This window comes from Anopheles moucheti, chromosome 3, assembly GCF_943734755.1.
Source record: "Anopheles moucheti chromosome 3, idAnoMoucSN_F20_07, whole genome shotgun sequence".
In the NCBI taxonomy this organism is placed as follows: Eukaryota; Metazoa; Arthropoda; class Insecta; order Diptera; family Culicidae; genus Anopheles; species Anopheles moucheti.
Genome location: NC_069141.1, coordinates 31,286,927 through 31,314,519, shown reverse-complemented (window position 1 = coordinate 31,314,519; position 27,593 = coordinate 31,286,927). Strand labels below are relative to the sequence as shown.

General features: G+C 44.1%; 1 protein-coding gene across 1 annotated transcript in view; it reads left to right on the top strand.

Moving 5' to 3' along the window:
• Window positions 1-27,593, top strand: part of LOC128304892 (protein sickie) — a 294,004-nt gene that overhangs the window by 196,419 nt on the left and 69,992 nt on the right. Inside the window, exons 9-14 of the mRNA XM_053042134.1 lie at window positions 10,327-10,826; window positions 10,919-11,060; window positions 11,374-11,706; window positions 13,015-13,041; window positions 15,769-16,010; window positions 16,089-16,240. Coding sequence (XP_052898094.1) covers window positions 10,327-10,826; window positions 10,919-11,060; window positions 11,374-11,706; window positions 13,015-13,041; window positions 15,769-16,010; window positions 16,089-16,240 — 1,396 coding nt within the window. The remainder of the gene's footprint in view (window positions 1-10,326; window positions 10,827-10,918; window positions 11,061-11,373; window positions 11,707-13,014; window positions 13,042-15,768; window positions 16,011-16,088; window positions 16,241-27,593) is intronic.

Here is a 27,593-nt window from a genome sequence, read left to right as displayed (position 1 = left end):
TAATATTCTGCTAGAGCCACATCATATTTATGCGCCTGCAGGTATGCAACTAGTGTTGAGTTACACAGCACTTACTCTTTCTACTACTTTTAGGCTTTGATGCATACTTTTAGGCTTTGAGCTAAAGAAGTTAACAAGACAGTCCTGCTTGATTTTAGAATTATTCAAATTACATAATAAGATGATATTTGAATCTAATTTATTTTTGTTAATTGTTTTAAAAATCATGCATTCCACTCAAAAACAAATTGATTAGCTTACTGTCAAGAACGAAATTTTCTACCATGAAACTTTCCATTTATCCCAAACTCCCTTCAACTGCTGTGAGTTCTTTGAGTACCGTTTGGGTGCGTTTTTCCCATTGTGTGGCGAACGCGCACGCGGTCACTCGTTCCGGTATGCTCGGCTAGCAGCAGCAGCAGCAGGAGCAAACCGACAGGACCTGTCGTGAGTGTGAATCAGTCCGTCGGTCCTGCAAGAGGGCAGTGTCAGCACCAAGCAAAACCTCACCAACCTGTTTCTCGAATCCCTTAATCATTGTGCAACCGGCTAGAAGGTTTCCATCTTTGCATCTTGCCCCTAGAATGTGTGCCTCGTGCTAAAAGAAGTGTGAAGGAGGAAATCCAGTGGCAAGGTTCAACCTGACTCCGAATCGCAGTTTTGCGGAGCGGCGAGAAAGAATTCTTTTGCGACATGGATTGGCCAGCTGCCAACAACCACCGGTTGTGGTGGGTTCGTGGCTCGTCTACTTGTACTAGCTAGTGTTGGTGAACAATGTGTGTATTTTCCACCCGTGCGAACCTAGGTGTATGTGTGCACCGGTTTGAGTGCCGTGCATCGATGCATCCGGCACAGTTTGCTGCAACCACCGAAACAATTAGAGCAAGGAATAATTCCCTACGAGAAAAATAAAAAGTGCACAACCCCTTTTTTACCGCTGGAAAAAACAGCTCGCACTCAGTTCTGTTACCATCATCAAGCGACCGAGCAGTGAAAAGCCATTCCCTCTTCGATCTGAAAATGCAACCCCCAAAAAGGATCGTATGGTGAAGTGTACAGCTCGATGCACATGCTTCCATGAGTTCGACAAAATCAAATGCTTCAATGGAAAAATCAACTACGCTTTGTTGAATAGCGGAGGGGTTGTCCATCCAGAAGGATTCCCCTTGTGATTAGAGTGGACCAACGATATAATTGTGCTAAAAAGTGCTTCTGTGTGCTATATTTATTTTATTCCTCTCTTTCAAGATATCCGTTGGTGATACGCAAACTGCATCTAGAATGCACTTACTTGTGAGTTACGAAATAGTGGAACATATTTTATAATCCTTCCAAAGGAAGCTACACAGTGAACATCAGTCTGCCTTAACAAAATTGTTGTGCTGCCTTTGCATGCCCGGTTCGCTCAACCCCGTGGGACCACTCGTTTCGTCCTACGAGCCGGATAAAATCCGTCGATAAAGTTTCCCGATAAAACACGCCCCAAAATAACCGAAAGCTAAAAAGGCTACACCGTGCTACTACTACTACCGTGCTGTCAGTCTTGGATTAAAGTGCGATAGCTCCATAAAGTACGAGCGTCAGCAAGCATCGGAAAAAGTTGAAGGGTATGTCCTGATCGGAAATGCACACCACACGTACAAATCCCCCCGCACAACAAGAACAAGGCCACGCAATTGTTGTGTGAAAACGGCAAAGGAAGAAAGGAAATACACCAAATTGTACTAAAAATCCCCTCGCTTCGGTTTGCAAAGTAGAAGAAAGCGAGCTGGAAAGTCGAGCACGACGTTTTCGGGCGCCGGAATTGAATTATAGCTTTGTTTTGTTGCTCGTAAACCAAACCCAACCGCGCACCGTTGAATTTCGTTGGGTTTTCTTCCTGCTTTGCATGGGGCCGCATGGTTGGCTTCTTGTTGCCGGAAATGAAATCTATCCCAACCGTTCCATTTTAAGCGGTATGCTGCTCAGTTTCGCGACTATTCCGTTTCAATATCTCCTCACGGAATCTCTCGAACGGAGATATTTGGGAAAAGTGTAAAGAAAACCGCTGGCACTAGACGGCGCACTGATGTGAGAAAGACGACGCTGAGTTCCAACTTGGTGTACGTGTGTGAGTGGTGTCTTCTTGAAGCAGGAGTTTTCCACGAGAAAATAAGATGCCAGAGGAAAATCGGAAGGGGAAAACTAAAAGGAGATACGCGATGGCGTGTCTGTTCAGTCGAAAATCGATCCGGAAGAACATTATTATCAATCCAAGTGCTGGCTGATAGTATTCTTGTTTTCAAACGTATATCCTGGTCTGCATCGGGACACTTACATGATGTTAACAGCATTGCATTAAGGGGAAAATACAAGCAAATTGTCTAAATTTAGGCGTTCCAGGGTGGGGACGATGCAATATTTTCATTACTATATCTAAAGATTTTAAATTATTTTAAAACATTTCAGCATTTTTATACAACTTTAAAACCTCTATTTATTGCCATTTTCTCACTAATGAGTAGGCGGTTGCAGCTGCATGATTGCATTGCATTAAGAGGAAAACACAAGCAAATTGTCTAAATTTAGGCGTTCCAGGGTGGGGACGATGCAATATTTTCATTACTACATCTAAAGATTTTAAATTATTTAAAAACATTTTAGCATTTCTATACAACTCTAAAACCTCTCTCTATCACCATTTTCTCACTAATGAGCAAGCAGTTACAGCTGCATGATTATTCTTCTCGCTGCTAACCCTCGACCTACTCGTTTAGTAGCGGGTTTAAATCATTCCACTTAATCCTTACAACGTTTATGTAACGTACCCACTTAGCCAAAGGAAAGCTCGGGCCGCAGCCGGAAAAAGGTGAAAGTTTTCCATGCGAACACTGTGCCCATTTTAATTGCACTTCACCGGTCTGACAAAACACTACTTTCTGCCCAACGATCCTACTAATGCTAAGGATCGTTTTTCAGTGCCTTACTTTCCTTAATTTAAGGCGACGTAGGTGCAATGTAACTCACATACACACGCGAAACTACCAAACGCGATAAACATTGCCCGTCAGTGCCTTTTTTGTCCTCTGGATCCCTATTACCACCGGCATGAGTCAGCGGGAGTGTAAATGCAGGCGGTGTTGTGTAAATTATGCTATGTAAATAAGATTGGTGTATATTTTAACCCAACCAACGCAAGACACCCGGGCCCAGGTGTGCTTGAAAAGGGAACCTTAGCAAAACATCAACCTTCACAAGTGGATGGAGAGCGCGCTAGAAAGCGGTACTATTGGTGGAAGTAAATTTATTTAAATTCAGAGAAAATAAAAACACCTTCCCGACCACACGTTGCGGTGTTGGGTGGCTAAGGTGTGAACAAATTCGCTGGCAAATGATGAAATTTTGGTTCAACACACATCGTTTTACGGTGGTTGAGGTTAAACAGTCAGCTTGATCTGTAGCCATCGAATCAAATTTAAAGCTGTTTTACATTTTCTTGTAAGGATCAGTTCGTTCAGCATAGAAACGGGCCATTCTTTGTGGAGGATTTATGTAGCGTTCGTGGTGGTGGTGCTTTTGCTAAAGCTATATTTCTTCGTAATTGCACCTTCATAATGCTCGATGTTGAGTTTTCTCCGCATCTCACGTCTGAAGGAACGATTTGGCATGGTTTTAAAAATTGAGCCATGTTTTACTGCCGTCAAGTTCCTTGCAGAGCCAACGATATTTTATCTCGCTGGTTGAAAATTGAGAACGATTTGAGTTTGAAGAATAAATGATATATATAGGAGTAAGAGGTCGGTGATTAAATATATTATATTACTTCATGACCACAAAATATGTTTACTTTTCCCGCTGTCAGAAAAGCAAAACAGGCATTTTAAATTTTTTCCCTTTTTTGATATCCCAAAACAAGCAACCTTTGCTTATTAATTGCATACCTTTAGGCGTTTTTGTCCATTTGTGTAAACTCCATTAAAACCAAATGTACAGTGTACCAAGTGTTTTTAGCAGCAACACGACTTGCTTATTACGATCTATTAAAATCAAAAAACTTATTTTTAACTTTTATGTGGTTTTCATTCGTTGCGCATTTCTTCCGAAAATTGCGACGAGTGCTCCAAAACCATGGAGCTTATTTTATCACAAACACAGAAAAAGCAGCATCACGCCAGATCGTAAAAACCTCAACCATGGTGGTCGTAAAGCAATCTAAGCACACACACACACACGCACACACACACCTAGTCGCTCAAAACCCATTTCCTTAATCCTTTTGCTCAACCGCAACGGATCACCTTTCGAGGCTTCCGTCCGAGTCGCTCCGGAGGTGCCGCTCTGCTGTGCCGGACCATAAAAGTCAAATTATTCCCATCGGCTATGGAGGCGCCCTCTAGGTTGTGCTTTTAGGGTCGTTACCCTGTACCGGCGCACCCTTCACCAATCGAACCGCCAATAAACGAAATCGGTAGTGCGGGGAGGGTTGCAACGTAGGTGAAAAAAAGAGCATTTACCTCACAGGTCCTTTTAAACCACGGCAAGTCGGTCGGTCGGGAAAAAGGGGTAGAAATTTTCTCATGCGTCCTTTTCCATACGGTTGGCCTATTTTTAACCAACCTTGCCTCGCCAAAGGATTTTATGCGGGGGCCGTATGATACTTTCGAAACGCGGCACATCTTCTTCGCTTTTATTGCAAACGAGAGAGAGAGAGAGAAATGCGAATATATCTGCTGTCTTTTTTCCACTTCCAATTTAATTCCTGTTCCTGATTATCCCCGTTAAAGCCCGTTTGATCTAATCTTGTGGAAAATAAAATGAAAATTTATCTGGCAGGCGCACAAAGCACACCGTTCCAGCATCATTTGAGGCAGGGATTCAAGCAGGGGGTTTTTCCAAGGAAAGCTTGTTGCTGTGGCGAACAGGTCGAGCCGGTGGAAAGTCGTTGATACGGTCAATATCCCGGTGCAAAGCTTAAAACATATGATTTGCATTGCAAACACAACATTCCACAACCGATGATTTATGCCCCACATTCTCCACTCTGCATTTTATCGATGTGCTCCATCCTTAATCTTAACTCTTATCTGGGTTCATAAAGCACGATCACACACGGCCCGATTTGTGACAGGTGCGAGGTGGCAACCAACACACGCAGGATCGATTAATTACGGCAAATTTCGCCATCGGTGGAGGAAATCGGCATGGAAGGCAGTACGCTACTGCGTGACCATCCTTCGCATGATTTATGGAACGCGTGAACGGATTATTGAATTATCCGGACTACCGTTCGCGTTGGGAGATGTCCTTTCCGTACGCACTGGTATGCTGGATTGGTGTGGTGTGCATGATTATCCTGCATGCTCAGAAATGCATATGATTTATGATGCCGGATCCACCTCGTTCAGTGCGTCCGTGTTGCCGTTAATTGGATTTAACCACACATTCCCTTCCATCCGCTTCTCTCCTTCCGAGTGGTTGTCATTTGTGCGACTTTTGCGCGACAAACAACTGATCTGATGTGTGTATCGGTTCGGTCATAATTATTTTTTTCCCATTAACCGACAAACAAAAAATGCGAGGATCCTCCTCTTGAACGTTTCTCGCTCTGTGTGTGCATTTCATTTGCATTTCAAATGATCCCAAACAACGGAACGGCACTCTTTTACTCTTCCGAAAACTTAGTTATCGACCAAGCGATATTATTGCATCGGGGAATTCCATTTTTTCTTTTTAAAACGTCCACAAGTGGTGATGAGTATCGATTTGTTTCGGCTCCATTTTTTTTATTATTATTTCAGAAGCGACAAAACGATACGAACGATAAAATCGATTTATTTTTTCCCCTTTCTCGTACACGTGCTAATGTGTTTTTCCGATATTCCTTATGAGATTATCGCTCTCGTTTTCCGTGTATGATTGTTGCTCGTTCGGTTTTTCATGTTCAATTGAGTTTTTTTTGTTTTGGTTCGTATCCCTTGTTTTGTGACCATTATAAAAGGCTAAACCAGTTTAATTTTAGTAGCTCCAAAGTAATGTGCAAATCCACCAATGAAAAACTCATCGTTACAATAATCCCCGTACGGAACTAAATGGGGAGGAAGCTACAAACGCGTCCAACGAACATCGGTGTCGATGTCGGGTGGTTTACTGTTTTAATGGTATTTCCATGGACAACATACCCATCGATTGATATTGGTTAAATCGTAAACGAGAAAATCTCCCAAGCCAATCAACTTTACTGTCCGTTTCATCGTATTTTTGAGTCCAGCATTCCATCGCCCATTTTGTCGAGCGTTTTGTTTTGTAAAAGAAAATTTTAAAAGTCGACTCCATCATGCTCTCTTCGGATTTGCAATCAAATCAAACCGAGTTTTTTATTCAATCAAGCAAGCAAATACTTTTATTACATTGGCTTTCGTCTTCGTCATGCTTTGTGATTGACATTCCACTGGTCTATTCGTTTAAGAAGGTCGGCATTGGGTCTATTCAAAGGAAACTTTCGTGAAAAGAATAGTTTCAATCATGCAAATTCGTTACTTTTCTGCCAAAATCTGAATTAGAGGCAGTCCCCGAGATACGCTATTATAGGAGACCATTTTAATCCGGAAAAAAAATCGCGTAACTCAAATTTTCGCGTAAGTCGAATCTTGGTGCAATTTCGTTTATACTTCAAAGTCACAGAGTCGACTTTCGTCTCAATCTTAATTTTTTAATCGAATCATGCGATTTTTAGAAAGAATACATAAAAATAAGTTAGAAAGAAATGTTTTATGTGACAAAAAAGGTATTTTAGACCAATTTTCATCTTTTTGCTTAGGTTTTGTGCTATAAACTAGCTCATGTGTCAAATTTTCAAAAACCGCGTATCTCGGGGACTGTCTGTAGATGGTTTGCTTGAAGCTATGCAATATCCAAGCATTAGTGAGTTATTTGGCAGATTTCTTAGAAGAATCTGTTAGAAGAAGTTCTTAGAAGGATCATCTCTTTTTGTAAAAAAAATAACTTAAATCACTAGGATCAATCCTGCTCGTTTGTCGTGCAAAAGTACATTGCATTAAACAACAAAACTTTTCCCAACACCTAACCTTCACCCGCATGTTACTGTCAAAGAAATGTTGTTTCTGTTTGTTTCTTTGTCGTGTATTGTTCTACATTTGAAACAAACTTTTTGTGTCTCAAAAACAAACAAAAACAACGCGAGCAAACAGCTCAAAGAAAATGCTCCTGTCGAAATTTACATTCTGCTACTTGACAACTTTTGCACTTGTCCAGCGCAAAGAGTAAAACGTACGGCAATACTTTTATATTAAAAAAAAGACACTTTGCACTTTTCAAAAACCACTTTAACGCAGCCGCAGAAATCTCCGGGAGTTGCAGAGAGTACCCGGCGGACGGAGACGACCGGGCTCTTAAGTGTGGCGTGATGAGCGAAATAAATTGGTCGAATCAAAGGCCCGCATCCAGCGTTTGCTCTTTCCTTTTACCGCTCCGTGACCTTCGTGTCCGTGTTCCAACCATGTGCAAAGCAAAAAAGTGTCTAGAAAAGAAAATTGCTTTACCGAATTGTGAAACGAAATGGACGCAACTAGTAACGGTGCCTTGGGGCACGGTAAATCGTAGAAAAAACCTTTCACATCCACTTTTTGCTAAAACATGGCCAGCGTTCAAAGGATGCACTTTCTTGCCGCCGGGCACGGGCACGTAATGCACTTTATCGACCGACTTCCCCGAGGAGTGGACTTCCACCCGAAAGTACGCTTGCACTTGAGAGTAGCGCTTGGAGAGTAGCGCTCTTCGCAATCGCAAGAAACATTTCAATTCCAATGGTTCCGTGCAATCGGAGCAATTCGAAGCGAGTGGACACACGAGAGCGTGTAATCTAAATTATTTCCAACCTAATTGGAACCAATTCCATTCGGGACCGGCTGATTCCATTGAGGATTGGGCACTTTGTGGGGGAGAGAGTGAGTGAAAAAATGAAAAAAGGGAATGAAAAATATGCTGCACCATTCAAGGAACTGTGATAGTGATAAGACAGAACATCTGAAGGAAGGCAGCGCGACCCGGCGTACCATGCGTCTCCATTAATTTCAATTAAGCCATCTTCCTAGCCTCTCTCCGTTCCCTGTGCTGCCCTGTCAACCATGGCGAAGAAGACGCGAGTCGCTTGTCACGCGGATGACTAATTAAAGGGAATTGCTCAAAGCTAGTCGTGGCAGCCCGTTTTGCAGGTCAATATTTACCCATCGCGTATTTACTGGGCGATTCCATTGCCTAGGCAAAAGAAACCTCACAAAGAAACGCGCTGCTGTTGCCGGCGAGTGACGGATTATCCGCATTAATAAATTCGTTCCAAGTTGGAGCATGGTGCTTGGACACCCACCCACCCGTTCCTTATCCGGTCCGGTGTGGCGAATGTGACCTGTCCATCGTTCATGTGGAAGTAATGTTATTGCGGTTGGATATAAACAAGACACTCTCTAGACGACTTGTTTTTTTATGTCTACGTTTTGGGTGAGTGACTATGTGGTGGGTTGTGACCGAGTTTTACACCATCCTGACCTAGGGTAACCGACTGAGACTGGTAGAAAAAGAATGTGTATTCCGAAGAAGTATTTTTAAATAAACAGGATTATTTTTGTAGAGAGCAGTGATAGAGAGGTGAATAACTTTGTGTAAAAAAAAAGAATATTTTTCGCGCAAACAGCATTCTTTTAAGCGCTGTATTTTAACCAAATTTGGCAATTTACTCGCTTTAACAATATTTAGGCGAGCGCTTCCAAACATTGCGCACTATCCATGGAAACAGAAAACCAAAGCAGTCAAAGTCAAGTTTATTTTACAATTAAAAGCAGATCATTTGCTTTTCCCACCTCGCCCTAATGCATGCAAATAGTATGCGATGACAATCAAGAAAAGTTTTTGAAATAAATACGCGAAGCGTCAACTTTGTGCCGATGTCTCATTTGCAAAACCGATCTACCGCTTTCTACCGCGATGCCTTGTTTACCGATGTAAATCGCACTGATTAATATTCCACCACATTCAGACTGTCTGTCAGCGGTGGTGGTTCGCATCGTGTCGTAAAAAGGGTTTCTTCGTCACCAATAGTCTTTCCAAGCACTCACAAAACTGTGCAAATAATGGCAAACATCATGATAGAGGGATGATGGCAAACGGTTTTAAATATTCAGCACTGAAAAACAGCGCTCGCTTATATACCTGCATCGATCGATGCTGGCGTCTTCAAACGGCATTTCATAGCATTGACTGTGGTAGCTTTCTTTCTATTGCCATAATCCTTCATGCGCCATTATTTGCACTGTCGCGAGTATTGTAGAGTTGTGTAAGGAGATTTCTTCCAATTCGTGAAATGTCCACCATTTATCCCATAGTTCTTCGCATCGATCATTCTATCTTCTTTGTGCACCCATAGTGCATTGTATGGGGCATTGCATACTTTTAGGCGTATTTACATTTCTGAGCTCTCTAAGAAGTTCTGAACGGTTCGCTTTATCTTTTTGTGTTTCTATCAGGTTTTTGTAATCTTTTGTACCATAATTTTACTAAAAAGCTTTTCTTATTATATTCCTTTATAAAAGCTATATACATCGCGAGGATAGTTTATCATCAATTTCATATCCTTCCGAAGCCATTAAATGCATAATATTTAACAACTCAAGTTTGCCGTCTTGTGATGGCCTAATGTCCGACATTCGGGAACGGGTTTATCGCATGCAAACATTCAAATACAATGTCCATCGCGGCGTGTGATGGTCCGGTGGGAAAATTAAATTAAGCTTTATCAGGAAAATAACATCCCCCGGGTATTTGCCGTTCCTGTTCCTACGGACCGGGCATAGCATAAATTTTCCCACCGTCCAACAAACCGTCCGGCCAAACTTAGCCCGCCAGCGTAAGGACCCGCCACTCGCGACATGATAGGATTTATCAAAACGAGACGCCGCGCACTAGGCCGGTGTGCAATAAATAGTCGCACACGGCAGGAACAGAAAGCGACCAGTGTCGCGACGCCTGCAAGTAGTGTTGATGTTGATATGCAAAGTAGCCGTATGAGGAGCCGTTGCTTATGGTACCGGCGTATGGTACACAAAACTACCGAAACAGATCGCTCCGGTTTGCCGAGTGGAAGACTTATGGCCCTGCAAATGGCCGTCCGAGTTCCGGCCCACTGCTGGATGTTTAATTATTTCGCAAGGATAATTCACTTTCTGCAGATATCGTTAATAACGTGTCCTATCCGCTTCTTCCAGTCCGCTTCCATCAAGTGCGAGGTGTGCATATAACTAATGTAATTTTTTTTCCTTCGTCCATTCTACCGTGCAGATGTCGTAGCAGCCGTGGCGATCATCTGGACAGTGTGGGAACGAACCCACCTGCAATGGAGCACTCACATGTCAACGGCAAGAGCAGCGCACGTCACAGCAGCGGAAGTACGGTGGGGCCGAACGGGCGTGAATACTGGGGCAAGCTGCCGGAACCATCCAACAGCCAGCACAGCTCACAGCCACCGAGCCCGACCGCTTCGCGCAAGGACAAGGCTGGTTCGAGCCCGGGCCAGTCGCGCCGAAGCACACCCTCGTCGAAGGGTAGCTCGAGCCGCGCCAAGGCGGCCGGTGTCCCGCAGAGCTTCGGCTACATTAAGCGCACGAACGGTGGCTCCAGCATGCCGGGCCTAGATCCACACCAGCAGCAACAGCAGCAGCAGCAACAGGGACAAAATCTTCTCACCGGTGGACGAACGGCACACGTTTCGGCCGTGCCAAGATCGAGCAAGCTGAAGGTATCCGGTGGCACACAAACCACCACCGCCGACTTCCAAGCCAGTAAGTCTCAAACACCTTCTCGGCGCAATCTGCCCCAATCTGACCACCGGTTTCTAATGCCCGTCTCTTGTGTCTCTTGTTCATTTTAGAAGTCCAACAACACCCGCAGTATCGAAGCTTCTCGCTCACGGGGCCCGGTGCAGCACAGCTTAGCCAGTCGGTGAAAGAAAGGTTTGGCTCCGGGACGCACAGTTTACCTAAGCCCGGTCTAGATATGCATGTCTTCCAACATAGGTTTGTGTTTCCCGCGTGGCAAGCGTTCGCTAACACCGTTTGCTAAACATTCTCTTCATTCAGAACTCGCCCCGCTAACACTAACCCATTTTTGTTTCTTTTCGTATCTCTCTCTCTCTCTCTCTCTCTCTTTCCTAACCCAACCGTACCCTAACGTTTTCTTGGATGACTTTCGGTCGGTGTGGTTTTGAACCGGATTGCTGTGTTTACACTGTGTTTGTTTCTTTCTGCTCCATCCCCTGCTAAACCTCAACCCCCACTACGCTCCCCCTTTTTGTTTCGCCAAAAACCAATTCCGGTTGGGAATGTTCAGAATGTCCAATCGCGCCTCCGCCAAGCTTACCGATGGTAGCCTCTCCGACACGCAGACCTATGCGGAGGTAAAGCCCGACTACGGTTCGTACGCGATGTGGCTGAAGCACTCGAACACGGCCAGCAGCCGGCTGTCGGAAGGTGACACGCTGGATGCGATCTCGCTCGGCACTGCACCGTCGGCCGCGGTCGCAGCAGTCACCGGATCACCCGGTTCAGTCACCCGACCCCACAAGCTGCTGCATCATACGCGCGGTGAAACACAGCAGCCCCATCTACACCAACAGTCGGCCACCGCAAACAGTCCGCGTCTGAACCGTAGTAACAGCATCAGGTAATTATGCATCCCGGGAGTCTCCGTGCCATTGTCTCAGTGTGTCGATTGTCAATGTTGTCTTTCGCACCCCACAAAAAGGACCTTTGTGCTGAGAGTCATAACGAGTAGAGATGAGAATAATCACTCTTTTCAATGATTTGAATCAGAGTCAAAGAGTGGAATTAAAGATTTGAAACCTATACTCACTCTTTTGAGATTCATTAAAAAGTATTACACTTCATTAATGTTTTTACCACTCTTTTGCGTTTATACTCACCCTCACTCTCTGTGCCGACTAGAAACTCACTCAGTGGGTAGTGTTTTATTACTCCTTTTGGATTGAAATAATTCTTTACGTGTGAATAATTGTTCTTAATAAATTTTTAACATATAATCACACCTACAGCATTATTTGAATCCAAAAGGAGTGATAAATCATTTTGTCTCACTCCTAATCATCGATTTCAATCGAAAACACACTGCCACTCTCTTTTACGATCTTCCTGTTTTACTCAATGTATACAATCCAACAAGAGAAACTCACTCACTCACTCTTACTAACCCGAAATCCTCTGGCGGGCATTAAAATCCGCAATGAGTGACAAAACACGTTTGCTCACTCATCACCAGTGTTTACAATCTCAAAAGAGTGATAATACTCTTTTACTCACTCTTACAGAGTGATTTTAATCCAAAAAGTGATAAAACAGTTTGACTCACTCCTGAGTGAGTTTCTAGTCGGCACAGAGAGTGAGAGTGAGTATTAACGCAAAAGAGTGGATAAAGGAGTCATAAAAACTCTTCATGCTGATTTATACTCATTCACTCTCGCGAAGGTTTCAAATCACTCACTCACTCTTACTCAGTCTCTAATAAGGACTCCAAAGACTCAAAGTGTGCGCCGTGTGCTGCGTCGATGTTTAGTGCGCTTTTTACATGTTTCTTCGTTTGCTGCTTTACGATGTTTGCTGCTTTTGCTCTCGCTTCTCAGTTGCTGTTTTCGTTTATCGCCCAATGTTCACAAGAGTGCTAAAATTTAATGGTCTGCCGGATGTGGCTCCACATTATGGTTATGTTATTTTTCGGTTCGCATGCTCAGAAAGAGAGTCCACGAGTCTCCATATCCTGATGGCTCCACAAAGTATCGATTATGTGTTTCTGCTTGTTCGATTTTCTTTTCTTTTTGCGTCTATTTTGCAAATGCTTATAGGATGTCCCAAAAATCCCGGAATGCCTTTAGTACGCACACCGAAGAATGTTCCGTTCTAATTGTACACAATCTCGTAACACCTTTAATTTTCTCATTTCTTTACGCTCCTTGGATAGCTATCTGAAAGAGAGGACCTACCCCAGGTAGATATCGTTATTAACCTATAGAAGACTTGCCCAACAAAACAAAAAGACATCCAACGAACCATCACCTCATCACATTTAAAACACCATGTGACCTCACTGGAAATCAATATGCCCCATGAACATTCATAGCATGCCCCTAGCGAAAACCCTGCCCTTCGTAACTCATGTGCTTGGGGATGGAAAAAAAGGAAACTAAAAAACGAACGAACTGGAAAATTTATTTCCCCTGCAGAGCGACGTGGCATTTCCTTCGTGTCCGGAATGTTCACATTTTCGGAAGGGCAAGCCTTTTCGCCTTCCCCCGTGATACACACCTGCCTGCATGCACGCGTACAGCTTAATCAAGTTTCACTCCCATTTTCCCGCGTCCCAACATCAACTTACGCATTGCATTTTCACAGCACGATTGACAGCCATCATTATGGTGCCGGAGTTCCCCCCGAACTCCCTTTATTCCGCTTTTCGGGTTTTGGAGGCAAACCTGATAAGTCTCGGTGCGTTCTCCTCTATCCTTCGTTCGCTGGTGTGTGTGTGTTATCGGCCATGAATTATGCACCATTCGCACGGATAATGACGAGCACGTGAGGAAGAGTCCACCAATTCCAATCGATACCAAGGATAGAGTGCCTTCACCACCGGTACTTTCGATACCCAATCAATAGCCCCGGAGTATGATGTTAAATGAAGATATTGCGCTGACTAGGGTATACCGAAAAAGAACGTCCATGTGATCTCCTTCAACCGTGGAGTTGAATTCAAAACAGGTTCCTGCCATTCAGTGTTACGTCACTTCCTCCTTTCGATGACCATTTGAGCTATTGGTAGTTAGGACCCCCAGCCAACACCATAATGCAGAAGCTGCAGCTGGGTGTGATAAGATTAAAAAGTTTTTAATTAAATTTACTTTGTTTTATTGCATTTTGAACGCATCGTTGCGGACACCCATTGTTGGGTGTTTGGGATAGGCTTCACCAGACCACCAGTGTTGCCAGAGGTCCACTGGTTTGCGATAGACAATGGAAGGAATTAAATTTTCCATTCCACCAGCTTGCTTCATCGCTTCTCGGCAGGGTTTGTACGAAAGGTCGGATAACGTTTTTCTTCTTTGTAAGGCTCATATTTTCCCTCGCTCTCTTCATTCATCCAATGTTTTTTTTATTTCACAGTTTGTAGCTCTTGCCACTAATTTTCTGACTGTACACCCTGTGCGCTGGCCACATGGACGAGGTTATCCCGGGGTTGGTTGAGACATATTGGAAGGAATGTTGAAGTTTGTCCAGCGTTTTAATGCCATTTTCCTAGACGTGCGTTCTACAATGTTGTGCTTACGATGCAGTGGAATTTCCCGGTCCGGTTTTAGCCACGAAGAGATTTTTACATGAACAATGAGCCGCCAAATTACTTCCACAAGCGGGGGACGTGTGGAATGGTATGGAAGGCATCGTAAAACTCATCGTGTCATAAAAATCGTATTAAGTAGCTGACGATAATAGCACACACATTGGCCGGTGGAGAGAAGACGACGGTCCCACACCGTCAACGACAACTCGAAGCGATGGGGAAAAATTGTTGGAAGTTGTAACATGGTGATTGCTGCAAATGAAGCTATTTTGCAGCACACCTAGGACCTAGGAGAAGGAATAGTGCTCAGTACCGCAAAGGATCCATTTGACAACACGCTCTTAGCCGACTTATTTGCGACACAGTCCAAACTGTGAAGGAAAAATCATAATTCTTCATTTGACCCTCGGACCATATTGGATGTCTGCACGACAACGATTAACTTTCTCATTAAAGACGCAGACGGATTTCGGGCAACCGGTTGCGGAACAACAAAGGGCACCCGTCAATCGTACTCCTACCGCGTTCCACCCACATTGACCCTTTTGGTTTTAGGCGAAGTAAACGCTAACGCTAATGTCGCGTCAGTTTAATATTTATTCGCCCATTTGGAGACGCTTATTTAGCGTACGATGCGCGCAGCCAGCATCGCATAAGCATAAGCACGTCAGCATCCTCATGTTTGTCGTCGTATGTTGCCATTGCCACATCATAAATGCTGTCGACACGGCATGATGTTTGTCCGCTGGAGTTGACGTTTGACGGAAGGTCCAACTGGACCAGGTTGCTTGAGACTGAGACCCAACCTGCCTAATGCGAGTCGTGGAAAACTTGCCAGTCCCTCCCGGTGAGGCTGTTCGTTCTGACCATTTATAGTGCTCGAATGTTTGTCGTCGTAGTTCCTTCATGCTTCGTGATCCATTCCGTCCAGTCTGTGATCGGGTTAGGGTGGGAACCCGATGCGAAACACGGCACAAGCAGAAGTTCAAAATCTGAATAACTGTTTGCGATTTAAATATTTATTCGCATGCCATCGCCACACAGTCCGTGATGGTGTCCTGGTTGACCACCTTCTACAGCTGCCCTACGCAGCGGTCGGCAAATCGTACTTGGTCGCACTGGTCGCCTGTTTGCATGCACTCCACCCCTACCAACTGTCCGCGTTCTTCATGCCATCTTTCCGGCTCTTTAAACATTCATTTCTCATGCTATTAATGCAAGTTTCACTCTCCTATCACCGCGTATGATAATGGTCTTTCATGTAGCGTCATCGCATCAGCAAAACGTAACGATATTAACCCTAAACATACTTTCCCAACATTGCAACTTGTATAGCAACATATGGACTAACTTTTTCCATTTCGTGCTTTCTGACAACCTTAGATCAACCAAATCGGAGAAAATGTATCCCTCGATGTTGAGCCGTGGCCCGGACGTGGAAATTGAACCGTACTACTGTCTTCCCGTCGGTACTGTTGTGCACGGGGCCAACGGTGGCATGGTCCCGTGGAGCCAACCGACCTCGCCGACACCGCCGGCCCGCGGATTCGCGGGGTTGCTCTCGCCGACCCACACCGGCGGTGGAACCGGTACCCGGTTAACCTATCCGAAGAAGAACGATGAAGGTAAGAAGCAAACATTATGTGCCGTGTGCCGTATGCCGTAACGTTTTATTCTAATCGGTTCATTTCCATCCACAACAGTGCACGGCAGCCAGGCGTCGCTGCTTTCCGGCGGTTCATCCTTATACGGTTCCACCGAGGAGCGGCAGGCGGGCGAGGTGCGTCGCCTAAAGCGCGAACTGACCGACGCCCGGGACCAAGTCATGAGCCTTTCCAGTCAGCTGTCAACAAACGTGAGTATCCTTTGGCGGGGAGGTTTAACCCCTCGCTTGCCTTAAACTTAAGCACCGGAAATGGCATTTGCATGAAAGTTTTGAGCTGCCGAAACGAAACAAAACTGCAAAAAGACATCTAGCTTCAAGCATGGGGATGCGGATATCCTTCGACCTAGTTTACAAACTTTCCTTACCTGTGTTTGTCTGTGTGTGTGCCTCGAGGTGAGGAAAAAGTATTCAAGCTTTGTTGAACAGAGTTTTGCAAAGTGCATAAAAGTTTCTTGAGGCAAAATGTTCAAAACTAGTGCCTCATGTGCCTCGACTCTCCTTCAGGTGGTCTCTCAAAGCATTTTGTTCTTTGTGTGTTTTGTGGGAACAATTTAGGGGATATAAAATTCAAAATGTGCTTTGGTAGGAACACTGGCACATTAAGTAAGTAAAAATTTGTCTTGTTCTCATTTTCCTGTCAGCAAAATATTAAGATAAACTTCCAATTATCCCTATTCTCTAAACTGGCGGGCGGGGGGTTTTCACCCGAAAAACAAAGAAATCTCAACCGGAGGGTAAAAAAATAATTAGACTTGAGTATAACTCTTCGAAGCAAAACAAAACCCAACCCCCCTCTAGCAGAGGTTTTGGAGAAAATAAATTTTAATTTTCCATTGCCTCGCCCGTTGGAGCGTTCGTTTTCGCCATGTGCTGACCGTTTGCTAATCGAGCATAGGACGGGCGGGTTTTTTTTTTATTTCCTTTTTACCCACTCACCTAAATAAGGCTGTGAGTACACACAAAAAAAAAAACTAGCTCACATTTCATGCTACACAGCGTAACGAAGATTTATCGTTCTTCTTTACCCAACATGCGAATTTGCAATTCTCTCTCTAGTGAAGCTATTTTTTCGGCTACCAATTCTTTACTACACACAAAACATGAACATGTTTCCTAGTCAAGTTTATTGCTCTTTGCACAAGGCTGCAAAAACATTCAATACTTCTTTTTCAGGCTTATAATATTCTTGTTACGTTCGTATGGGAGCGTATTTTTTCTTCTTAATTTTAGCACTTCAACACTTTGTACCAATTTTCCCAATATTTGCTTCTTGCGGAAAAAAATAGCAAATAGGTCAGTTTGTTAGCGCACAAAACGATTGTGCAGGGTTTGTAAGTCTTATCGTGAAATATATCACGAATGAATAATTTAATTTGTGTCGTGTGCATTATATTCAAGCCTTTTGCTTACTATCCCTAGATACAGTCTATATTAAATTTGATTTGTTGGTATTTTAGAAGCTATTTGAAGGTACTTTAAAATCTTCACATACTACCGACGAAGCGAGATTATTTGACGGTTGTAACTTGAGTACAACTCCTACAATTATGCAATAACATTTTTTTTCTTATGTTAATAGGTACAAATGAAAAATAAATTGCATACTACCAGGCGTTTGTTGCATACTACCAGGCGGATATCGAATATCGAAATTGTTTTTCGAATTTCTCATTATTTTTAAAAGCGAATATTGCTATAATATTGAATAAATGTGTAATATAACTGCTTGTCCCATAATACAACATGGTCATACGTGATCACCACGGGACAACACACCATGTATAGGTCTACATTTCTTTCAGTACGGATAGGGACAGAGTCCCCAATAAAACACTAGACTTCTTTAGTTGAGCATAACGATCAACTACGACAGTAACAGCGTGTGCACGTAGCTGCGAGTGACTCCGAGTGACTGCCTAGTCAATTGTCAATCTTTATTTTATAACATAATTACGGTTAAACATCGTGAGTACAAATTTGATGGAATTTTCCATTAACCTAGATATCGAACTAGTTGAAATTTGATGCTTTTGTTTGTCTGAATTTTGATTGGTTGGTTTAATTGTTTTCTTGAGTTCTAGTTCTTATTTATTGGGCGGCTTAGTTCTGTTTCATATAAGCTATGTATGGACAGGTCGTTTCCTGTTGTTAACTTGAACCAAGTCAAGCAATAGGGTCTATTGCTATATTGCAAAGGTTGCAACTCTGGCGTGAAGCGCACCTGTACTGTCTTGCAATGAGGTCGCGATGGGTTTTTTTTATCGCTGCGTATTGATCGGGTATGGATTGAGTTTGCGTAAGCTCTTTGCGCGGTCGACGCTTCTATGGTGTATGTTTTTTATGTTTTGCCTATTGGGTTTGTACCTGCAACTTGTGTGCATTGAATGAGTACCTGTAACTTGTGAGCGATTAATGTTTGATTTAATTGCGCCTGAGGTTTATGCTATTTGCGTTAATTGTTTATTGCAGTTCTGTTTCTAATATCTTGATAGAGGAGCATGGGGTGAATTTCAACATAAGACATGGGGTGAATGTTTTTAAGACTGTATAGCAGATATGCTACAAATGCATTTAATCCGACGAACCCTGCACCGACGAAGTGCACTTGCTGAATGCAGCTTTGACCCTTAGCTTCACTCGAATTAGTCTTTTTTTTTCTCTCCTAGTTATGTACCCATTGATCCATGGCACACTGCGCCATCGTTCGGTGATGGCCCTTGGCACGGAACTCTACACTACGCCTATGCACAAGCCCTTATGATAGCCGATTGATTGATTGGCTTTGGCGATGACTATGGCTTCGGGTTTTCGGAACGGATGGGTCAATTTCCATCGGCTCTCGTTAACGCCGTACTTCTAGCGAGCGAGCGAGAGAAAAAACAGCCTTCCGTAACAAATTAATTCGACCTACTTGCTCCTTGCCTAATGATGCTGGTTTTCCGAATGTACTGACCCCATACCCGGTGCTGCTGGTGGTGGTGCTTCTTTCTTGTGTCCCGTTTTTTTGTTATTCCACCCGGCCACTGATAAAAAGATGACAATCTTTCCCGGGGCCCAAGACACGAACCTGACCGAAACCTGTTTTTCTGCCGTGCCTGAATGGATGACCGGTACCGTGCGTGCTGCAATACCGTAGAAACAATCGATCGTCGCGCGTATCATGTTGGTGAATTTTTGCGATAAAACGAATAACGGAAACGATGCACAGCCAATTCCCCGCACGAATGATGATAGTGCTCCAATGCAGGTCCGGGCGAGATATTTTTTATCTCTCCCCTTTCTTGGACATTCCTTTCCCGCCGCCAAGCGAGAGATGTCCTTGTGTTGGTCATCTGTGAGAGGGACGGTTTGGAATTTTTAATTTCCGTGACTTTTTAAAAAGGCGCCCTTCAGGAGGTTATGGCAGAGGAATGGCATTGTTTCAACGAATTGCAGCTACACATGAAAAGGTGAGAAATGCATCGGGACCAAGGTGGCATAAGCATTATTATTGCTGGCAAGTCGAAAAAACGCCACGCAATGCACATCCGTCCAGGACACTGCGGGCAGATGAGTGGAACAGTCCCATTCGGTGTGATGCATCCACTTGTCATTTTCTGTGGTGTTGTTTTGTAAATGGGGTTTCTTCGCTTTTTGGGATGCACCATCCCGGTGCGAAACGAAGGACGGACCAGAAGGATCCCGCGAAACACTCCACCGAGAACCCATTCCGACGACAGCGGGAGATGCGCCCAACTGCAGTGTTGTTGATTGCGAAATTAAACTGCACTTAAATTACGCTGAAATTAGCAATATCTTCATTTTATGATTTTATTGCACGCCGTACGCAAACTTCGCAGTATTTCAACAGGTTTTGACAGATTTAAATATTTTTTTTTGCATCCGTAATGAGCTGCTATAAAGAAATAAAACCGCACCGCCTTGTGCAAACACGCTACAGGGAAGGGAGTTCGCTATCACAAATGATAATTTAAAGCTCATTAAGCAGGATACCTGAGGGTGTACGGACTCAGAAATACTTTACCACTCTCATGTTAAATTTTGTCCAATAAACACTCCACGGCGCATCCTTTGTGACACTGCTGACACTGTGGCCGGCAAAAAAAAATGCGAAAAGAGACAACCCGAAAATAACGCTAAATAAACATCTCCTCAAAACGAAAAAAGAAAAACCGGTTCATTTTGGCGTCGTAATCGCACACAAGAGGAATGTCACATAAATCGTTTTTTACAAGAGCTGGGTGACCACCACCACAAATTCTTGACCATTTTTGGGGCCATCGCTCCCTCTCGCTGCCATGCCATGCCAGATGCAGCAAATATTTCGCGTCCTGTCGCCAATTCGGGCAGCGGTTCCGTTTCCATTGAAGCGTTTTATTTATGTTTTATAGCATTTTTGCGTTGCGTTACACTGCCTCAGGGGGACGGCAGCATATATCCGTAACGCTTGCGTTAATCATTACGTACCGATGGCACACAAAAAAACCATCACATTGACCTTGGTGGTAAAGCCGACCGGAGACCTATCGACCAGATGCACAGGTGATCCCGTTTCCCGCTCGTTCATGGGTCTGGTCGCAATTGGTTTGCTTATTTTTCGGTACCAGTTGGTTTTTTGGAAGGGTTTTTTTCTGTTGGATAAAGTACGTCTGGGGTATGGTAATGCAAATTTAAACCATGCTTTACCTGTTGGTAAAATGACAGATGGATCATTGGTAGGGAAGTGAACAGGTGATGTGTTTCCCAATTAAGATACTCCATAAAGCAAGTTCCGTTTGATTGTATCGCAATGCGTTATTATGCATTCCATCATTATTAAAACGCCTGAAGGTATGCAATGTGCATTAAAATCCTTTCTTAAGAGAGCTTTCTGAATATAAATAATAATAATGCAAAGCGAGACTCACTAAACGACCACACCTTCCATTGGCTTTAATTAAATCATTTTAGCATTTTTAAAATCACTTTAAAAAATGTGAAATAAGGTTAATCTGAAGGTATGTAAGAATTAACCTTCACTCGAAAAAAAATCTCATACACATATAAATCTAAATCAACACCCCGTATTTCACCTCCAGCGTACTTAGCATTTTGGCAAAGGAAGTCGAAGGTCAATGAAGAATTGGAATGCATTTGGCAAAGCTCATGGCAAAGCTGCATTCCTCCCGTGACCCAACGTTTCAGCACCATTAATGATCGGTTAAAAACCCTTCGGCAAAATATACTTCAAAGCCCGATCGCCACCGAATTGCCACCATCGCAATCGATCGTGATCGTAACGAGCTTTGGCGCATGATCTAATTTGAAATTTCAATCAATCAACCGATGACGACGACGACGACGACGGTAACCGACCGATCCGAGGGAGCTCAAATTGGTTCAAATACGACACGAGCAAAAAAAACAGGACTTCTCGTCACCTTCAAGGCCCTTTACGGTGGGTCTGCTTGTCGTCGAAATTCCATCACTAGAAAGCGTCCGATCGACGCCTGATCGGAGCCTGTACAGATAGTTCACTTTGCTGTGCGAGAGTGTCATAGTTTGTGTCACAATAATAAACCCGCCGATTCGGCATCGTCACGTCGGCATTAGCCATGATGACGCTGCGAAATGGGGCTACCAAACAGAAGGAAAAGCTTTAAAAGCAAAATCGTAAAGAACACCCACAAGTGGGGGACAGTTCGGGTAGCATTATTGGATATCTATGCCGATGCTGGGACTGATTATGAGTCGATGAGAAGTTGATCTCTTGCAGACAACCCAGCCCTCGATTGTCGGATGAACGCAGCACGAATTCGCCAAAGAATCGATTTCTCTGCTTCAGCGGGAAGTAAAATTTTTACTACCGGCAATAAACACACAACACAAAACACGGAGCAATAGACCAGGCTGCTTTATAGTTGTGTGGTTTCCGCACGATGAAACACATTTGCAACACGGCCAACATTGTGCTGCCGTACTGGCGTAGTGTGTTTGGATTCAGCAGCCGACACTACCGTCCTTCTCGTATGTCATGTTCGATTGTGTGATTCTTTGCCTTGCCCCTGCTGGCTGTGTTATCGATAGCGGGAAAGCATTATGATGATTAATTTATTCAACAACTGTCAATAAATAGTTACAAGCCGTGCGGTTGTAGCACATACGCTTTGATCTCATTCCGATGGATGTCGGACGGATCGATTGCCATTAGAGTATGTCAGTGTGGAGCAACCAACCAATGGTTGTTTGCTTATTTGAAGCAAGTTATGCTTTAAAGTCTGATTCTTTGATTAAAATATGTAGAGCCCTGATTCTCTTTTTAATAATGACCTTCTAGGTCATGATTCCTATAATGCAGGAATTCTAGGATTCTAGGATTTCTAAGGCATTTCTGGGATTTGTATGAAATACTTGAGATAGTCAATTCTTGCTTCGAGGAACTGATAAGGGTCAACTCTAGACGACAGTGTTGTCATATCATAATAGTTATTGTTAAAGTATTGTACCACAATTTACAAAATACTAAACAGGAATAGCAGAGATCCTAAACGAAGTTGCTCATCCCTGATTGAAATCAAAGTCCAAAGACCCGGTCCAATATTCGTTGTACCATCTGCTTGATGGAATTCCGACCGCTTGAATAGACGTTATGATTGATTTATGTTTTGGCATAAAGTTGTAGCCTTTCGTATCATTTCTCATTCACTTAGACCGTTCTGTTGGAATGTGATTGGATGCAGCTCGGTTACAATCGGAACTAGATCTGCTAGTTTTGGGCTAAACAATACAAATAAGCTCCAAATATCTAGTTTCCTTTCACTGCAGTATCGATGTCAAATGGAATTGCACAACACACTCACTTGTACTCGCACAGTAGTGGAAATGTTGAATATCGAAAGTGAAAACCACATGCTCCGGAATTCTAAATAATACCACGCGGAAGTGGTTCAGTGGATCCCGAGTTCAAACGGGGAAAAAACATACCAGTGCCGTGTGGAGGGAGGAAATCGGAATCCACCGAAACCGCCCACACCGCGGAAAAGTTATGAAATCAATTCCATCTATCATGCATCTTGAGCTCTCCCTGCTCTAGCTCAAGTAGAGCAGAGTGCGGGCTGCCTCTGAAGTGTCCAAATACACCGAGTCTTTGATTTCTCTGAATGCTTAATTTAGCACTTTGAAATCGAGCTCGAGAGACTAGGTACGGTTGCAGAATTGGTTTGTTCCACGCGCGCTCACTCAAAGTAGCAGTAGCGGAGGATTTTTCCTTTTTCGCTTCAACTTTATGGGACTGTCCCAATATGGGAGAATGCTTTCTTTTCGTAATCCTTTGAACAGAAAGCATCGGTTCCACTTGTAGTGGACCATGGCACCGATGTGTGGCAGGGAATAAAGATGAGGTCCACTTGGGTCGTAAATTGTCGAGAGGGCTTATCATTATTTCGTTAAGCCTGGCGAAGAATTAGGGATAGGGAATGTCTGTGTTTCACTATCGAATTGTGTCCCGGTTACCACACATGACGTTGGTTTGGTGTCTTGATGCTCATCGGAACGGAACTTTACATAAGGCAGTTCGAATGATCATTTGAAACTGTCATTAGTGGCGTCTTTATTTTTTATGCGCTCTTTTGCTCACGATGTTCTTCTAAGCTCAAAATAATTTATAGGATTTTTGCTTGTGCTTCTAATGCCCAGATATGAGTCTCGACATTGGGAAGGAATTTTGAATAACAACAGTTGGGAAATCCACAATACTATTTGAGAAGTGTGAAATTTTTGAGTCGTTTACTAAGGATTACATTTACAATAGAATTATTTTTAAATTTGTCGTTAGAAATCGGCTTTGGCACCAGGAAGAACTTCAATAAGCTACATATTTCGTATTATGACATTATGGTTCTTCGTGATGTCCACACATACTTGAGCCATTTCCGTGATCGAGATCACTTCCCACTGGACACCACTTCTGGTCACCAACTCGCAACTCCAGAAATAGGTTACAGCATCGCATAATGCACTTTTCCTCGGTGGATAGAGACCAGCAGAAAAATGCGCTTTGTAGCCAAACACAGTCCCATACCGATATGTACGTATTGGACGCTTGCATCCGGCCATAAATGTCATTGATCAATTCACATCATACAACGCAACGCACAATCGTGCATTTTTCTTTGCACCCTGTTGCTTCCTTTGCCTCCCCAGCATCTTGTGTGGATGGTCATTTAACGGACACTTCTCATTCCATCCAGCAGTCTTGCATTAGACATAGGCCCATAAAGGGAGCCTGCGAGCATACACGATCCACCAACAAACACACGGGCTGCATACTTTCGTCAAAGTGCATTGTGATCGTCGTGCAGTGAGGCTCCTCCTTTTCACCTCATCGCCTACTCACGCAGCATCCTCGACCTCCACCTCGACCGAAAGTCGAGATTCGAAAAGTGCCGTTTTTATTCCGCCATTCCACCGGGTGTATTGGCATCTATCAAAAAAGGCAGTGCGATAGCGAGGGAAGAGTTGTGAACAGCACGGTGACACTGATAATGTCACTATAACGGTCATTCGTTTGCGGTTGTGAATGCATCCTCCATTCTGCCGTGTGTTCAATGTTTTATGAAGGACGCGAAACGAGTTAGCTGAGCGTGTCCCAATGCACGATGGCTATCGATGACTTATGCTGTCAGATGAAGAGAAGTGGCGAAGAAGAAGGAAAAAAGGGGAAAAGCGGAAAAGGTTCCATTTGCTCTCTTGCTGTATCTTCCTGGTATTCTCCCATTTCTGGCCAGAATGGAATCGGGGACACAGCGATGATGCGCCATAATGATCCTTCTTGCACATGGCATGTTTTTTCTTTTCCCGATGGGTACTAACATACTACACTTTAAGTAACGAACTGCATCGTGAATTTAATGAATGAATGAAGAATATTGTTTCGAATAGGATAGGACGCTCTCATAACGCGCTCGTTAACGCTAGTCAGCACGTACCCAAGCAGCTCTCACTTGCTGCAAACAGTTCACACACAATGAGGTGACTTGTTTGTCTGCTGAACACGCCAACCGAGTAGAGCCACGAGTATATGAATTTAATGACCCAATGTTATTCAAGGTTCCATCGTTCCCGTCCACTATGGTGACCGAACGACATAAAGATCAGCAATTCAAATAATTCACTCCCAAGCGCTAATCGATTTGCTGTTTGCTTGCTCACCTGTTACGAAAAATGAAGCACGTACCCTTGCATCACGAAGCGAGGTGGGTTGGCAAATATTTTTCACTTCATCCAAAACCCAACCCAGATCAACAGTGCCCCGGTGGTACCCCGTGTTATGGCCTGGCAACACGCTCCTGCCTTTCCGGGACCCGGGCCTGGGTTTATTCGATATGAATGAATTCAATTCACACCGTGTTGCTTAAATATTGTCCAACCTTCTGCTCACAAACAGTTTAATTAACACACACTGGTAAACTGACCACTTTGATCGGAAACCACCTGACCAACCCACCAAGCAACACCCCGAAAAGACACCTTTTCGGTGATTGGAATTCAATGCTTCAAGTCGTCTGGGCCGGTTTGCTTTGCAGTGTACAGCTGCCAATTCTTTGCCAGCGGTGCTTTATGATGCGACTCCGGCCAAGAAACCAGTTCCCTTTTGTTGGATTAGAACTTCAGACCAGCTGCAGCCGATTTGACCTACTTTCCGGAAGTGCAGCCCCACCTCATCAACCGTACAATGGCATGCGGATTATCTTCGCACCCGGGGGAAGGAAAATTCCCGAGATTGCTGAAAGGGCTTTAATGTTTACCCTACGCAAAAACCCCCAATCCCAGGTCTAATGTGTGGCTCTGCAACACACTTTGTAGCTGTTCGCACTGCCGGACGATTGGCGGCAGGCGCAACATGATAAATGCACCACTTAATCGCCTTTGCCTGCGAGCGCCCTCTAGCGGCAGATCACGTTTGGACGTGATTACCCGTACGGTCGGTAATGATCGTACTGCTCCTTCTAAATTGCATATGCTGGACATATGTGGGGATGTCTCATTTTTCATCGTGCAAGAATTTACCTCGCAAGCGCGTTAGGATGCGACGTCAAAGATAGATAAAAACAAAAAGGCCCAAAGTTGCTGTTCCAGTGCGACTCCGCAAACTAATGGCACGAACGTCAATTAAGTACGTCTCGAAGACGAACGTAGTCCCCGCACGTCGCACGGACACTTTCACATCAAATCAGTACCAGCAACCACCGGTGCATTGTGAGTGCAGCGTTCCCAGCTCACTAATCGACGGATGTCGATGATTTCTTCCCTCCCTGTACGGAGTTCGCAATGATTGGCCCACTATCGAAAGCCGCCATCGGTTCCGATAACGAACGGTACAGGCGGTACAGCTCCGAAATAGCCTTTTGAAGGTCTGTGGAAGGAAAGTTGGCCCCGGTATGAAGCACCTCGGTCGGATAACGATGAGTTTCAATTTTTATAAATAATCACGTGTCCATTACTGAGCCGCTTGAGCGTTGACCTGTTGCTGTCAGAATAGTGTGGGAAAATGTACAGCACTGGGGAATGGGGATGGGGATAAAAACCAAAAAGCACAAACACGAAACTTCAGGAGCATTCAGACATTGTCGATGAATGTCGGGACGACGTGTAGCATGTCTTGTTTATTTCAAGCATTAGCCATCTTTCCCGGACATAGACATTCTGGAGCAATGCCAAAATCCTGTCTGTATTCTTCTTTTTTGACACGAGAGACCCTGACAACACGAGTGAAGAGAGTGTCAAGTCGGAGATAATCAGCTCCCTGTTGCCGCTATCGGCCACTGTTGTGTGATAGATAATCGTTACATAAGCCGGTGACTTGACTACCCCGGTCACCAGTCACCGGTCTAGACTGGTTCCGATAATCCGCCAATAACACAACATGAGGTGTTCCTGGGGAAAGGAAATGGTGACGAGCCAATGACAACAATTTGCGTTCCCGGGTGGGCAAAACTTCCGCTGACAAATGAGCGGAAAATTAGCGTTGTCGTTGGTGACACTTGAAACGATTTGACGGGAGTGATCGATTTTCTTGCCTGGTGTCTGACGCAACGTTGTGGATATCCTCTAGAATCATTGAACTGACAGGCGTAGTGTTTCTTGTGCACTATCAGAAGTGTTCTCAAAAAACACAATACAAAACACTTCCCCTTTAGCCAGCTAATCTTGACATCTTGAAAAAAGTTCACGATTATCTCACGACTCCAAGAGAGCACCTTGGAAGAATTGCGCGATATAAATCGTTGGTGATGGATCGTGTCATCACGCTTGTATTTTTATGTTTTTGCGAAGATTATTCCATCGTTGGCTCTGCTCGCTGTCGAACGAGATTCAAATCAACGTCTAATGGCACCACCACCACACACTTCAGCGCAATGGTTTTTATCGACCGTTTAGTATCCTCCGGCTGCTGCTGATGGGAAACCAAAATGGCTTAAACATTAGCTTCCCATATTGTGCAGCACTGACTGGGGTGCATATTACTCGTTCGTTAGCGTGTCCCGTGTACCCCCTCCAATGC